Source organism: Coenobita brevimanus, chromosome 50 (assembly GCF_032717465.1).
Source record: "Coenobita brevimanus isolate Jiangsu-jjx chromosome 50, ASM3271746v2, whole genome shotgun sequence".
NCBI lineage: Eukaryota > Metazoa > Arthropoda > Malacostraca > Decapoda > Coenobitidae > Coenobita > Coenobita brevimanus.
Genome location: NC_137003.1, coordinates 40,771,147 through 40,788,580, shown reverse-complemented (window position 1 = coordinate 40,788,580; position 17,434 = coordinate 40,771,147). Strand labels below are relative to the sequence as shown.

At 41.5% G+C, this 17,434-nt stretch overlaps 1 protein-coding gene across 1 annotated transcript; it reads left to right on the top strand.

The window, feature by feature from the left end:
- Nucleotides 1-4,082: 4,082 nt before the first annotated feature.
- LOC145399742 (bestrophin-2-like) lies at nucleotides 4,083-10,635 on the top strand. Its single transcript, XM_080272289.1, has 7 exons — nucleotides 4,083-4,153; nucleotides 5,275-5,385; nucleotides 6,438-6,609; nucleotides 7,936-8,065; nucleotides 8,800-9,038; nucleotides 9,620-9,853; nucleotides 10,363-10,635. Exons 1-7 carry the CDS (start codon nucleotides 4,083-4,085, stop codon nucleotides 10,633-10,635), a joined length of 1,230 nt encoding a protein of 409 aa, XP_080128415.1.
- Nucleotides 10,636-17,434: the final 6,799 nt, after the last annotated feature.

Sequence of the window (17,434 nt, the reverse complement as noted above, 5' to 3'; positions counted from 1 at the left end):
ATTCCATGGCCAAGTACACCATATAATTTTGTGGAATTACTCAATCAAAGAGATTCTGGGTCCGGAAAACATTTTTTGTGAAACCCCTAATCACTGATCAGAAAACCTAACCCATTATGAAGAGTCGTTTGGAAATTACCTTGCCCCTTGTCGGAGAGACGTGCTCCACTGTGTGCCCCTCTAGTGTTGTTATGTTTTGTGAGATTTCGTAACGCCTCTTCCTCGGCGATTTACTTTGTTACTCTGATATTTTCTGATATGTAAGTGATACCGTGTCGATATTTCAAAAGATATATTCAGCATATAATAGCCTATTCACAAACTGATACATACTCGTACATACATAGTGTCGTATTTTCCTTGCTTTAGGTAGTGTTGGACTGCTGTTGGAAAGGATGCCAGATCGATCCCACGCTGGGGGAAGGAATAGTTTGTGGGTCTGAATTTCTTGAAAACAATCCTCATAGATTTTCAACAAAACCTACTGACAAACTTTTAAACACACGCTTTTACCATCACACCGGTTTTGAAAATATGACTGCTCTATCATGTGTTTGGTATGGACGGTGGGTATTAGTGTGAGATGTGGGCCCGTAGATTTACGTCATGATTTCAGGTTGATCGTAAAGACTCCGTACTGCTACTGAATGCTTTACTGGGCGCTTAAGTCTTTCACCCACGGAGTGTAGTTGACCTCTAACTTTCATACTGTCTTTCAGGGCACAGGTAGAGAGTTTCCTTTGTGCGTGTTGCCCAGTGTCACGACTACACTGTTTACACATAGAACTGTCTCTTCAGCAAAATTGGCAAGAAGTCAGCTGGCTTCTGCTGACTCATGAATTCTACCTTTGTCCGACTCATGACGGATAAGCAACAAACATCCGCTCTCTTACATTAGTGCTCAAGTGGTGACATGCAAAGGCAGTGTGCAGGACCTCTTGTGTGTATGAGGACTCCTGGGTCTCGGCAGTGGAGGTTTTAGGGATGTGCAAAGTGACAGGGAATTCACATCTTTGAGTGTCATATGTTCAGGATTCCAAGTAACGTTAATAGAACAGAAATAAGAAAACCCTACCTTAAATGGCTTTGATCATGACTAGTAGTTCGTTATCAAATATGTCTGTTAATTTCAGTGCCATTAGTATGTTGAAATTGATTCTGCGGCTGATGTTAGTGAATGTGTGTGTGTGTGTGTGTGTGTGTGTGTGTGTGTGTGTGTGTGTGTGTGTGTGTGTGTGTGTGTGTGTGTGTGTGTGTGTGCGTGCGTGCATGCGCTTGAAGGTGTGCATGCCAGCGGTTGTTTTTGCTTTTCTCCTGCAATATAAGTGCAATGTAACTTCCCACTTGCGAATCTCCTTTCCGTACAGTAGGTTCATCTTAGCATAATACCTTTGTTAAAATATCAGTATAAAAATAATGATCGTTTATCTCCCTCCCCACACATCTGAGCCGCACTGGACTCCCTCGCTTAGCCAACTCTCCCGGCAAAGCGAGGGTGAAGGCAAATATTAGGCTATCTTGCACACTTCTCCTCCCCACAGCCAAAAATCCACACTAGGACTCACGGGAACGGACCATATAATCTATGTCCTGTGTAGAAAACATGATTAAAAGAAAAAAAAAAGGTGGTGTTGATATTGGGCCATTACTTTTATTGGTCCAGTAGTCACTGACAATAAGATTAGATAGGCTATGTTAATATTCTCACTTCTGTGAATCAACTCCAGCTGAACAGAATCGTCTTACGTAAGCCAGAGTAGAATACAAGAGTTGACAACTTGACCGTACCGTCAGGGTGTTTATGATGACACTCAGGATCTTATGAATCACGGTCAACTACACAAAAATCATCTGGCGTTAAAGCTAGAATAAAAGAGTAAGCCGTGACGATGAAGATATCAGAAATGCAGAGACAGTGAACTGGAGTTATTACGGTAAATCTGGGGAAATACAAGATTAAAGATTTTTTTTTTTTTTTTATTCATATCGAGGTCGTAGCAGTCCGTCTTAAGCCTGGGATCTGCCTATCAGAGTCACATTTATAAATTCTCTTAAGGTAAAGTTTTGAATAAGATTGGACATGTATATATTTTGACTCATTTAGTTCCTCTGCACTTCATAACCAAACTCGAGTGAATGATAAATGGACCAAATATGAAAAAGAAAAGAAACTGTGATATTAATTAACTGTTGTAGAGACCTGTTATCTTGTAAATGAGTTAAGATCCTTTACAGGTAGTTCCCCTGGTGTACAGTGCAGTTCCGGACAAAAGTAACGTTACATTTTTTTAGTGGAACATTATGTAACTTTCATGTGTTATTAAAAAAGTTTGTTGGGCTCCTGAGATCACCCCACTGTGATTCCGAAGTCATCGCTCACTGTCCCGTTACTTATCGTTATGAACTGGATCAATATTTATGTCCGCAACCGTACATACTCTCCACTATATAAGACACACTCCCACACTTCTCAAATAAATCCATGAATCAGAGCGTGAGCCGGCAGCTTATGATAGCGTGGGCGTTATCTCTCCTTAACAGATAAGGTTCCTCATTTCACACATCAGATACCCGTAAATGACACCTGCCAATTTTGTGGCTGACATTACCAGATCATAAGAAAATAATTATGTTACACTGTCTCGAAATTGTGTTAAAGCACAATGAAATCTTGCTACAATAACCGACAATATTCATGTGAGTTTGATGACATTGTATTCTATTTTCCTTAGTTCAGGTCCCCACACTGTGTAACTGGAATGCTGACTACAACTGTACATTTTTTTCCATATTTTTTCCTCGATACCACGCTCTGAGACTTGTACATGAGACATAGGCAGCACTGGCTGCCTCGTGCTTCCTGCGAAAAATAACCTATTGTGCCAGAAGATGTATTTTACACTTTATTGTTAATACGTACAGACAGTGTTATTATGCTTAGGATAAATATCTCGAACTGGAGGGGTTAGATAATGTCCAAAGTTTAATATATTCATCTGGAAGTACCAAGACTCTATCAAAATAAGACGACATTATAGTTAAAAGGTTAATATTAGTTAAACACGGAAGTGATTGTAAGAGTGTGAATCCGGGCCGCTTTAGGGGGTAATTTTGTCCTCCCGCTCCAGGCGTCAGTGACTCGATAGGCTGAGAGATAATGTTTACTAGCGTGACTGGCTGAAACAGACGCGATATAAAGGGGAACCGGATTTGTGTGTGTGCAGTGTGGCTGGCTGGTGGGGTGCGCCAATGATTGTGTCTGTGTGTTAATTCAGTACATTTTCCTAAACCGGGTGACTGGTGTGTGTTAATTCAGTGAACTTTGTTGAATACAAATGTCAGTTATCCATTCTACGAGGGAGCCGGTGGTGCACTGCTTAGCACACATACTACCTGCAACTGGATGCATCCTCCTTCGATTCCGGGGCTAGACAGAGTGCTGGTTCAGTCTGTCTCCCGCTTGTCCCTGTCCACCAGCAGTACAGTTAAGGACTTGGATATAAAATGGACTGTTGTGGGTGGTGTTCTAGGCGATGACTGGGCCTTAACAACAATTGACTACCTGCTTTAATAACCAGTGCATTACATAAACACTAATACATTTTTTTTTAAAGTCTGTCAACATTTCGGATGCTTTACTTACCAGTTGCACTCTAAACTAATACATTCTAAAGCTCAAGCCTAATAAACAAAGTTGGATACACTTATTAGATGCAAAGAGTGTGGGAAAAAGTGGCTTATTTTAAAATATCTGTATCCAGAATACTGCCTTGCCCCAGTTCATGTTCCAAACTAATGATAACGTAAGGTAGTTTTACTTACTGGAAGCAGTGTAAAAAAAGGGGGAAAAAAAAAAGAAGAAAATCCACAATTCATGAACATCCGTTATTCAGATACCACCTGGTCCCCCAGTTTATTTTCCAAACTCTAACTCTCACTAGAAGTAGAGTCTGTGATAAAGTAAAGTGACCGATAAATAAAAAAAGAAATCATAAATCCAAATGTTGCTCTGCCCCTCTTGACTGTGACTTGGGAGACTCTACACTGTGTATGGAGGGGGTCGCTGCTCTCCCTCTCCAATCATGGTAGTCCAATACACACACAAAGTTGCTAGTGGCAGTGGATTCCTTGCCTTCCTGAGGATTCTAAAAAGGTCAGTGCTGCATTCTAACAGAGTGGTGAGTGTTGGTATGGGACGAGTGTTGTTGACAGTATGTGGTGAGTGTTGTGGTGGTATTGGTTAAGTGTTAGAATGAGGCAAGTACATGGGAAGTGTTACCATGTGGTGAGTGTTTGTATGTGGTGAGAAACAATGTACTCGTATGGTATGTGCTAGTATATGATAAGTGTTAGTATGTTGTGAATGTTAGTATTTGATGAATGCAGCATGATGTGACAAGTGTAGTGTGATGTACAGCTACCAGAGTAATATATTTTGTGTTGGTGGTGCTGATGACAGAGTAGGATGTAGGAGAAGGAGAAGAAATGTTAAGTGATAATGAAGGAAGTGAAGTGTAACTCTTTCACTAGTTATATTTTCATTTTAATTTGACCTGAAAATTGCCATCTTTCCATCATCAATGCTCAGGTGTAACAAGAGATTAACACTAGATTACGATGCTAGTCAAGGGGAAGTGCTATGGAGAGAATGTAGAGCCATAGCATTATTTATTCTGACATTACGTAAACTGAACCGCAAAAGGAAGAAAACCTGGGACAAGTAAAGATGGCAGAACTAAAATAAACACAATATCTATGTGCAGGTGTAACTCTTTCTTCCATCCAGATTAATATATTAATGTCGTGAGTGCGCAGTGTCGAGGGTGGAACATTTAAGAGGTGGAGAGTGTATTGTGAGGTGATGGGGGAAGTGGAGTGTGCCGTGACCTTTCCCTGACCAACAGGTTCAGTTCCAACATGAGGGAGAGTAACTGTTCCATCCAGACTACGTATTTGGTGTCGCTGTTGCCAGATGCGAATTGTAGTACAGAGTATAAAAGGTGGAGTGTGTACTGGCAACTATTAACCCATTCACTACGATAACGTATTATTTATTTTAGTGTTGTCACCATTAGGCTAGTCTGCTCTGTTTAGGGAAGGTTTTCAATAGTAGATGAGAATAGATATTGCCATCATGACTCGTACACTACAAGAGGTTTCCCCTTAGCTGAATAGTATTGACTGGAGGTAGGAGAAAATAATCTATTAATGAGGGCAGTGGAGTGTGTGATACTCTTTCACTAACCAGAATAATAAACATATCTTGTGTTTCAGATGGCGTGGCAGCGTGTACAAGGTGGTGTGGCCAGACATGCTCATTTACCTGGTGCTCTACTTTACCATCTCCATCGTCTACCGTTTCGCACTTGACGAGGAAGGACGCACGTAGGTCCAACTTAACACAATGTGGAAGGATTAACAGTATGTTTATACATACATACATACATACATACATAAATGCAGAATGACAAAACGCAATATACGGTCTGAATGATTAAACACCTCTAAGAAGGATGCCTTTGTAGCCACCTCGTCACTGTGGGTCTAAAAGTTGTGGGCCACCAGATATAGTGACGTTTCCTTTCGGATTCCAACTCCCGATCCATTGCAATGGAGGAAGCAGTGACAAATATATGAAGAATGACTAACTGCAATATACCGCACTATTGGTGCTCACATCATTTAGACCGGCACTGGTGAGGTGGTTACGAGGCCCTTTCCTTAAAAAAAAAAAAAAAGTGTTTCATCTACGTCATGGTATATTTCATATATACTGGTACATATATTTTAAAGGCCTTGTCCACGTACAAGCCTTTGTCACATGAAGGCTCATACCATCCTCCAGTAACGCTACTTGAAACAGGTTTTAGTTGCTGCTTACCCTTCTTGACGCCTACCACAGTTATAGCATATACGAAAATACAAGACTATAAGGCAGCAGATTTTGAAATCGTGGTTTCCCTTCTCTCGAAACGAGCGGCCAACCACGGCTAAAGAGACCCACCAGCCTTAGTATGCATGGTGACGCAGACCTGACTCCTAAAAACTAATTTAACTGAATCTCGGTTATGAGAGAAAAGATTTTCTCAAATTACTTTGTCCATCTTGCCCCTGGTATTGTACATCATTTTCAGGTGATACGTTAGTACGTACGTCCAGAAGTTTTGCCATATAGTTACAAAGTAAAGCATGTTTCTGTTCTTTATTGTATGTATTCGCTGTAAGAGATGAAGAACGGACAAACTTACTGGGCTTTGATTATTTTGTCATACATTTGTGTTTCCTTTTTCGGTTTCTGGTAAGATATACGATGATAATGATAACTGTGATGCTGATGATGTTGAAGATTCTACTAGTGATTCTCTTATAATCAACTCATTTCTTTCAACTTCAGGTTGAAGTTGAGCCTTCAAGCTCACAGCTCCATCTTCCCACAGATCCTTCGAGATGCTGGTAATCCACTGCGCCCGCTTCCGTAACCTGATCCCCGTGTCCTTCGTGCTGGGTTTCTACGTGTCTCTGGTGGTGAGCCGTTGGTGGGATACTTACCAGTGCTTCCCATGGCCTGACAACCTCGCCTGCCTCGTTTCCACTCACATCCCTGATCTGGTAAACTTATGCCCGGATTCTCTCTCTCTTCTTCCTATTTTTTCTCCTCCAATTTCCTTGTCATATCCTCCATTTTTTCCCCAGTTTCCTAGTCATAACCCTCTGGTCTCTCTTCTTTCCCATCTTCCCTTGTTATATGCCTTCCTCTTTTCATCTTCTTTTTTCATTCTGTCTGCTAAAAACTCCCTCGAAATGGCAATCAGGTATGTTGCTGTTTGCTTTCCCTTGTACTTTTCCCTTCACTTTCACTCCCATCCTCCATCACCCTTTCCTTTCCCTTTAATTTCCCTTTTTCTTTTCTGCTTTCATCCTCATCTTCTCGTTTCATTTCCTATTTGATTCCCATGATCGTCCTCACTACCGCACAAACCCATGACCTGGTAACCTTCACAGTTCTGATCCACTCAGTCGTGAGTTAGTGACAGCAGATAAGATGACACCAGTGTTTATGAAATGATCTGGCTGTCAGAGATCACATTTAGTAAAACCAAGTTGTTGTTGTTGTTATTGTTTTTGGTGGTTGTGGTGGTGGTGGTGTTGATGATGATGATATTGATGATATTGTTGATGTTAACGTTGTTGTTCTTGCTGATGTTATTGGATATTGTCACGATCCATTCTGACTGAACCAGACCTGCTGTTCGAAGATAACCAAGGGATTCGGTAGGGGCGGACCATACATTCATCACAGCTGATATGGTTGATAATATCGATTGTTAATTGTTATCTCAGGTGTGTGAAAGCCGGACAATGTGTGACGCTGTATTACGTGGTGTGGGGAACTTTTGCACTGTGTACATTTGTAGTCTATAGAGTTCTCTACTTTGTGATTATTAGTATAAGCGAAGTGATTGATTGTGCCCGCAGTGTATTTTACATATTTCCACTCTGACACTGATAATCATAATTCTGAGTTGTTTGTGGGCAGGGACCTTGCTCTGATTAGGCAGCTGGGAACAAGGCCGTGAGCTGCATGATTGGTGATGGAAGAATGAATCAGTTATCTATGTGTTGATGTGGATGCTTTACGTCAACTTGCTGAGGATAACTATTTGTCTGGGTTTTTAAATGGGTTCTGCATACACTGATGTGGGTGTCGGGTTAGCTCTGTGCAGATAAAGTAAGCTGTGTTCCCTCATAATATTCTAGATGATGTTGCTAATAAAGTAGATAGATGGATACAGTAGATAGATAAACAGATATATAGACTGATAGATAGACGAATAGATAGACAGACTGATAGATAGGCAGATAGATAGATAGATACTCTGACAGATAGATAGACATATAGATAAAGAGCACTAAAAAATCCCTTCCTCAGAGCAGAGTGAGAACGGACGGGCGATAAGGTCGACAATCATGCGCTACATCAACGCGACGATCGCCATTACCTTCACCATCATATCTCCCGTGGTGAAGAAGCAGATGAAGTCACTGCGCGACCTGGTAGAGGAAGGTGAGAGAGAGAGAGAGAGAGAGAGAGAGAGAGAGAGAGAGAGAGAGAGAGAGAGAGAGAGAGAGAGAGAGTTGATTAAGAGATTAGGGGGATTTAAGATATCTATAAAGCTTGTAGCAGCCGTGGCTCAGTGGGTTAGAGCGCGCCGCTCTGACCGAAGGGTCGGTGGATTGAATCCACCCAGGGGTCATTGGTAGACATTAGGAAGGGCCTCCGGTCATAAAATGCTACACGCTCCAGTCCAAAAGTCCTCTACCCAGAGGCAATTAGCCCTAAAGCTTCCAAAAAGTCTCCCTTCTCTCTCTCTCTCTCTCTCTCTCTCTCTCTCTCACACACACACACACCTAGGCGACCATTTACAATTAGTTAAGATGATTTCACTGAGTATGAACTAAACTTACAATACTTAAAGACAGGTAACAATACTTCAAGATAGGTTAGGAGAGAGAGAGAGAGAGAGAGAGAGAGAGAGAGTCAAACACAGACAGACGGACAGACAGACAGGCAGATAGATAGATAGACAGGTAGGTAGACAAAGACGGACAGACAGACAGACAAACAAACAGACAAAGAGACAGCCATACATTCAGAGACAGGTAGACTAAAAAGGACAGACAGAGACAGACAGACTGACAAATAGAAGCAACAAGAGACAGAGAGAGTATAAATAAATTTCTTGTGAGAATTTCAAATATACATTGCTAAAATATTAATTGCCTTTCACTTGCACTCAGAATACCTGACGGAGGAGGAGCACGAGATCCTGACTCGCCTGGAGGAGAGCACGGAGCAGCGGGTGACGTACGTGCCTGTGCTGTGGGCGTGCAGGTTGGTGGAGAAGGCACGGGAGCAGGGGTACGTGACCACGGAGCACGGGTACAGGGAAATGGTCAGGGAAATACTCCTCGTCAGGGGCAAGTGTGGCAGTGTTATGGGCTACGACTCAAACAATATCCCGCTCGTGTATGCTCAGGTATGTCGTGTATGTCAGGTATATATAGATGTTTAAGTCCGTCTCAGTATCTGTATTTTCCATATAGTCTCTAACAGTTCAGAGTCAGTGTTGTGGAACAGTGTCCTTCATAGTCTTTACTTAGGCATCAATACATGTGGTATACGAAATGGTGAAAGATGTGATGTAAAGCTGCTGAATCAAAAACTCTCATTATACCTGCTTGTGTGTGTGTGTGTGTGTGTGTGTGTGTGTGAGAGAGAGAGAGAGAGAGAGAGAGAGAGAGAGAGAGAGGGAGAGAGAGAGAGAACTATGATTAGGATTGTGGAGTGCGTGTGGTACTGTACATGGTGTGGTATAAGCTGAGGCAACAAATTTGTAAATGGTATTTGCAAAATTCGTTAAAAAAAAATAATCATAAACTAAGAGTATTTACTGTACTGTGTTGTGTTGTACCGAGCAGCTTGAAGGAGTTATATTCAAACAGACGTCATCACACTGGAAGAATTAAACAGTAAAAAAGGCACGTCATTATAGTGGAGGAATCAAATAAGATAATCATCGTCCAGAGAGAAGTTAATGATAGGGTATTTATGTTTCAGGTTGTGAGCATTGCCGTGTACTCCTACTTCATGTTCTCTGTGCTGGGTGAACAGTTCCTTGACCCGACTAAAAATTACCCCGGCCACAACATCGACCTCTACGTTCCCTTCTTCGGCATCCTCCAGCTCTTCTTCTACCTCGGCTGGATGAAGGTGGCCGAGGCGCTTCTCAATCCATTTGGTAGTGATGACCATGACTTCGATTTCCTTAGCTTGCTCAAGAGACATCGGAAGGTGGGTGGTGTGAAGGAGTTTTTGTATTTTTGTGTTTGTTTGGTCTGATCTTGTTATTATTGATGTCTCTGATTATTTAAGAGTGCATCCTCGGCTAAAGACTTATGTCTTGGATACAAAAGATGAGTTTCCTGGAGCTGTATATTTTGAGGTATTTACCTGAAAGGACGTTCTGTAGGTGGAGGTGATTTGATTTCTCGAAAAATCTTGCGTCTTTTATTCGGGAAATGCTAGGTGTATACTGTAGTAATTCCATCCGTTTGTACATCTGAAATCGTAGATGTACAATGTATTAACTGCGCTTCTGTGCTTACGTTTCAAACAGTAAATGTACACTACATTAAATGCTTTTTTGTGTGAACAGTTGAAACGGTATATGTACATTGTATTAGTTGTGTTTGTGTGTGTACAGTTGTTATAGTAACTGTACACTATATGATCTGTGACTTTGCACATTTAAAACAGTAGATGTACAGTACACTATCCAAACTGTGTCTTTGTGTGTACAGCTATGCGCCCTGTTGAGTGATCCACGCCACAGCGACCTGCCGTCCTGTGTGCACCAGCCAGGAACACCATACCTACCACAGTCATCCAAAGCCTCCCAGGGATCATACCCATCGTTGTCCTTCAAGCCCTCAAACTCGGCGCAACTGTCCTACGTGCCCATGCCTTCCCAACCGTCCAAACCAGCTTACCCATCACTACAACCTCTAGAGTCACATCCTCTTATACAGGGGGCTCCACTGGCCACGCCAGAACCTGTCTGCAACTCTCACTGAAAACAGGTAATCTTACTGTATGTACGGTTTATTTTACCTGATGGAACTTACCAATTCCCTTAACTTGAATATTAAGTCGTGGTTGCATGTAATTCGGTGAGCCTAAGTTATGTGGCAGCAACGAGCATCCTTAATACTTAAATCCAGCTTGACTTTACTTTGTCAGCAGCTAAGCTGAAAGGGATTGTGGATCTTTGTCAGGTTAGAAATCCTCTCTATAACGCAGTAGCATAGGAAACTTGCAGCCGTTCTTCCTTAACAATTTATTTTGAATTAAACAATAATATTCTCTTGCAAGTTAATAATAAATGTATTTTTATTACAGACATGCTCGAATTTGTATATAACACACATGAAAATTACTTAAATAGGCCTACAATAAACATAACAGATTTGTATGGGAGAGAAAATGTGAAATCTGCTAAATTAACAATTATAATCAAGAATCTGAAAACTACTTAACCCCATCAGGCCCAATGGTGACAAGGCAGACACTGATCTACAGCCCAGTGGAAGTTACTTTTCTCCTCTACGAAGTGGTCATCGCAGGCTGCCTATTTTTCGTATCAAGCGACCAATGGAAGTTACCTTCTAGTTTTATGAGGCTCTGAGGGAGGTTACTCTTAAATCGTATTTTCTCTCGCATGAAGTGACCATCAGAAGTTATAAGTCCAACATATGAAGTGGCCATTGAAGGTTCTTTACTTTTCTCACCTATGAAGGAGCCATTAGAGGTAATCTCTCTTTTGCATGAAGTATCCATTGGAGATTCCTTTCCAAACGAGCACTGTGGCCATTGAAGGTGAATTGGCCAACAGTAACTTTCTTGCTCTTGTATTATGAAGTTCTTCTAAAGATTTCCTTACCTTTCAGGCGTATAAAATGGCCATTGAAGGTTAATTATCCCTTAGAAATTTTTTCCCTACATTAAGTGACTAAAAGAGGATACTTTTCTGATGCATGAATTGACCATCGGATGTTACTTTTCTACTGTATGGAGTAGACAGTGGATTTTTTTTTTTTTTTTCGTATGATGTGAATAGCTTCTGTGTGTGCCAGTTGTTGCATTAACTGGGGTATTTTGTGGGCTTTGCATAGAAAGTGCAATACAGTATTTATATGTACACCCTCTTAAAAAATTATCGGCATCCCCTGCTCTGATACCCTTCGCAACGATCACTATTACAGACGGCGTGAATACGTGGTGTGGTTGGTACCCCTGTACCTCTCTCCCTCTCCGACAGGATTTCATAATTAACAGAAAAATAATTAACACACACCAGCAACACAGGGTGAGGGATACCAACCACGTACCGTAATTCAGGAGATGATTCAGAATGCCTCGTGTAGTGTGACATAATGTATCATGCCGTAAGGGTGCCGAAAAATTTTTTATGGCCTGTACATTCACGGTCAACGATTCCTTTACACGTCTGGCTTGGTATTCTCAAACATAATTACAATCGGTTCCCTCCCGAAACTGTCATTTGTTTTCCCAGGAGAGAAGTGGAGAGGAGAGTGAAACGTCTTTCCATATCTCTTGTTTCTCCTTCAAAAACAAATGTTGGTTGCGAGAGGAAAATTATATATCGGTAGTAGCAGTATTAACTGTAGTTTTAGGATTATCTGAAATGTGAACCCAGTGATGTACAACCTGAAGCTGTCCTAATCCTGTAGTCCACCTTCCTCTTTTGGGATAGGAAAGGACCTGATGGACGTTTGTATAACGGGGCAGTGGAGCCGCCGCTTTTTTTTTTTTTTTTTTTTTTTTTTAATGCAAGGAAGTAGGAACCAAAGGCCAGAAACCTTCAATATTGTTCCCTCCGAGAAAAAACAAAAACAAGATAAAAGAGTCAAATTCAAGATCTGTTTATTTCGAGATTTCAGGACACACTGCGTTTGAAAGACTGGAAATCATAGGCAATAGCTAATACAGACGGAGGAAGACAGTCCCAGATTTGACCTGTTGCATGCATGAAAGACTGAGAGTAACGTCAACTTTTGCATATGTCACCACATGAAGGCGACCCTCTCTAGCACTGGAGGAAAATTATCACAGATTTTCATATCTGTTTTGGCAGGATGAACAAGGATGGCGAAATTCAAGAGCCTATCATGTCTGTTGTATTTCCTGCAAATGAGAGTCTGAGTTACGAGATGGATTTTGTCGTAAATATGTTTGAGAATCCCACCGAACATGGGAGACGAGACTCTAAACCTCCTGATAATTATTAAGGTTAGTAAAAGAAGATCTCATTAGGTTTTCGTACAGTTTCGGTTGAGTGTAAAGGAATTATTGTCTTCGACTGTTAAAAAAAAAAAAAAGTGATAATGATAATTTACCTTTTGTTTACGTCATCTCTATTTCCACAATTGTTGGCAACTTTCACCCATAGTGTATGTGATAAAGATGGAAACTTTGTTGCACATGTATGTCAAACTTTGCTGTCAAGAATGGTGACAGCTTAAGTCCAGTGTGTCTACAGCAATGTGCTCAGCAATAGAAGATTGTTGTCTTCAATAAACAAATAACTTTTGTCTAGTGAGAGTTTGATTTTTGTCATTTGATGAATTCATGGGACTGTAAAATAAAGTATCGTATTCTAAGTAGCTTTGAAGGTTTCATAAGACCTCTTCATTTGTGATTTATTGTGCACATTGCACCTCAATACCCTCATATATGTTATAGGTGCAAATTATGACGATATAACATATGTTACGGACTGTGCAGGGAGATTTCTGACCTCGAGGATAAAATCAAAGGCCATGACACAAATATACCTTACTTTACTTCCAAAATCTCTACACAGCACATCACTGAATGAGGTTCTTTTGTATAATAAACAGGTGCACAGTGGGACACTTCTATCCTATTTAGAATCACTTACAAACCTACTCAAAGAAGATCAGTCAGACATTTCATCCGACAGAGTATTAAATGGGAACAGCTACATTACTAGACTGCTATGTACAGTGCAAGTTAATACAAATTCTTAACTTACGACTCCATGTCTTGGAGTACTTTTTACACTAAACTAAGAGAGGGACTTAGAAGAGGCTGAAGATGAGAAAGAAGTACTCTACCACCTCTAGCCATTCTTAATGTAGCCTAGAAGCCATGCCTCTGTTTCCTCCACTGACCAATCTGAACAGCACCATTATACCTGTTTCCAATAGTCTCTTCGAGAGGCTGGCCACACAACGTTATTCAGCTGGGGTTGGCTGGTGCATTCTATGGGGGGCGGTCCTCTTCACTTAGATTTGGCTCCTCCTCTTTAATTCCCTTGTAATTCCATGCGGTTTGGCCCTTACAATCGCTGATAAAACGTGCTTCAAATTGGGTCTCAGCTGTATCAATATTTGGTGGTAACTTGAGCCAGGGTCAACAGAGATACTATAGGACGACATCACACGGTCATTTCACACAGTCATAACCCCAGATTGGTGGCCGAGCAGCGAGCCAATAACACATGCAAGAGAATATTGCCTTATTATATGAAAAGTAAATCCCCAAGAAAGAGATACTAAGAAGCATCCTATGCCACTGAGAGTACACCCTACAAACTCGGTGGTAGTCAGAGGATTCGAAATCGCCATAGACCGTCCTCCGAACATGAGACTTGACTGTGCCTAGCCTTTGGCCTAGCCAGCCGAACCACCGAATCGACTAAGTATGTAAATATTGCTCCCTCCCTCCTTCAGTCAAACTCTTGAATAAATTTTGTTTCCTTCTTGTCTCTCTCTTTATTCATCAGTACAACTGCGAACCTGAATCGACGGTTGAGGGTCGCATTCTATACGAAGGTTATCTATCTAGCTATCTATATACCTAGGCTGCTTCCCCCAAGGAAAGGGAGGTAGCCGAGACAGGACGACACATTTACTCATCCATTCAAACACATTCATTCGCATCTTAGCCCCAAAGGGGAGAAGGGACAGATCCTCACCATACCACACCTCACGAGGATCAACTGCGCAGTGCAATCAGTGACTTCCGCAGCAGGGCCCGACAGCAGAGCTGGTTTACCCCTGCCACATTATAATAGACCCATCCCCTTACCCGCACCTGACCTGATTAGCTGATCGGACCAAATGCGGGAGAATATCTCCCCAGGGCTGCGTCATCATTTATTCATTCACAATTTCTCTCCATTTATTTGTTACGCACAGCCACTCTTCCTTGCCCAACAGACATCCCTCCCGCATCCAACACTCCCTTCACACTATCCATCCATCCTATTCGTAGTCTCCCTCTCAGCCTTACACCTCTCACATCAGATCTAGTTATCTTTTACACCAATCGTTCATTATCCATTCTCTCCATATGCCCAAACCATCGCAACACCTTCTGCTCATCTCGATCAGCCATCTCCCGAACAACTCCAGTTCTCCTTCGCACTTCATCTTTTCTCACTCGATCCATACGCGTCACTCCACACATACTCCTCAGACACCTCATCTCCATTACATTCAAACTTTTCCTCTCTGCTACACCCGCATTCCATGTTTCAGCCCTATATAATGCAGTCGGTACCACAACACCCTCATACAGCTTTCTCTTTACATCCATTCTAAGCGAACTACATCAAAACACTTTTTTCATTCCTCCCAGCACCTTTCCTACTTCATTCATTCTAAACTTCACTTCTGCATCTATTTTTCTATCCACAGCAACTTGTGACCCTAAATACTTAAAACACTCTACCTCCTCAAGCAACTCACCATTCAAAACTATATTCATCCCCCTACCATCTACCGACCTCGTACACTTCATCACTTTACTCTTATTCTCATTTATTTTCAATTTCCTCCTTTCACACACCCTTCCAAACTTCTCTACCAACTGTCTCAATCTCTCCTCTGAATCAGTCACCAGTGCAGTATCATCTGCAAACAGCAGCTGCTTCAGATTCCACTCTCTACCATCAACATTCACCAGACTCAGACCTCCACCTAAAACTCTTGCATTCACCTCCCTTACAAGACCATCCATGTAAATATTAAACAACCAAGGTGACATCACACATCCCTGTCGCAGCCCCACTCTCACGGGAAACCAATCACTCACAGTATTTCTCACTCTTACACACGCTCTGCTATTTACATAAAAACTTTTCACCCCTTTTAGTAACCTACCATCAAGTCCATACAATCTTAAAACAGTCCACAACGCCTCCCTATCAATTCTATCATACACTTTCTCTAAATCCATGAATGCCCAAAACACATCCTTGCCTTTCGCTAAATACTTTTCACACACTTGTCTCACAGCAAACACCTGATCCACGCATCCCATCCCTCTCCTAAAACCACACAACCAGTCACTCCCTCTGTACCCTTTCTAACTCTTTTAATTAACACTCTACCATACACCTTACCTACAACACTCAACAGACTTATTTCCCTAAAGCTAGTACATTCACACTTATCACCCTTGCCTTTATACAACGGGACCACACAAGCACTTGCCCAGTCAATTGGCACCATACCTTTCACAAACCACACATTCAGCAATATTACTAACCAGTCAACAATAGTTGCTCCATCACCCTTCAGGCATTCCACAACACTCCCATCCATTCCTGTAGCTTTCCCTTTTTTCATCTCCTTTACTGTCTCCTGCACTTTCTCCTTCGTGATCAAAGAATCATTCAAGTCTCCCAACACATTCATTCCTTACACCCTTCCATCCGCCACAATCTCAGCCACCCTTTCCTCCACTACATTTAACAATCTTTCAAAATACTCTGCATTAGCGACCACAGTGTAGGCAATATAGTACGTGCAGCCTCCTCTTCCTTCCTGCATCCTCCTGAGACGTAAGGATCTAAAAGGATGCCGTCAAGGGTGAATGTGAAGGACGAGGTAGTACAGTGCAGTAAATATTTAAGTGTTGTCTTGTTCATGCCCTTTCTTATCTTAGGTCTAAAGTAAACAACACGGGAATTGCCTATTAAATTTCATTGCTAATTAAAAAACTGACTTAACAATTTCCTCCAATTTACAGTATGAGTAAAGTAAAACAGTATATAAGAAAACAGTTTTAAAATATTACCCATTAAAGATCCACCATTACCTATGTAACTCGATTATCAGTTTTCCCAGTGTACAGGAGAGAGAGAGAGAGAGAGAGAGAGAGAGAGAGAGAGAGATGTACTATATTGGAACACATCCCTGACATAACGAGATGATGTGCTGTTTTGGGAGCGTCATATTTCACCAGCCTCGCCTTATGTAACGATCCGGGGTTACGTCAGTACTCGTGACTAAAGAAAGTGTACGGTTGTTATTTCCTTCACTACGGGACGTCTTACCTGTGCCGGATAAAATCTTGGAGAGAGAGAGAGAGAGAGAGAGAGAGAGAGAGAAGCGGGGAATTCCATGTCGTGTATTTAAGGGCTGGATTTTCTTTTTAATAGTTTGAATTGTTACTTTAAACATTCGTCCTTTTTCTTCTTATTATTTTAGTAACTGTACAATACTGAAGCGTATTTTACTTTTCCCGATAATAATTTTCCCTCTATTCATTTTTGTTTACATATATCCTTGTCCAGTCTCATTTCATCCATCCATCCATCCATCCACCCATCCATCTATCTATCAATTAATCAATCTAATCTATCAATGGCTATTAATATAAGGCTTTTTTCTTCTCCATCCACCACTCCTCTCCACCATCCATTACCTACTCAGTGGGAACCATTGTGTCGCTGTGGAACCCAGGGTCAGGGTCCGCATTCATAAAAAAATTCATAGCCAGTTCATTCGATAAGGATTTCTCCGTTGCAGTTGAACATTA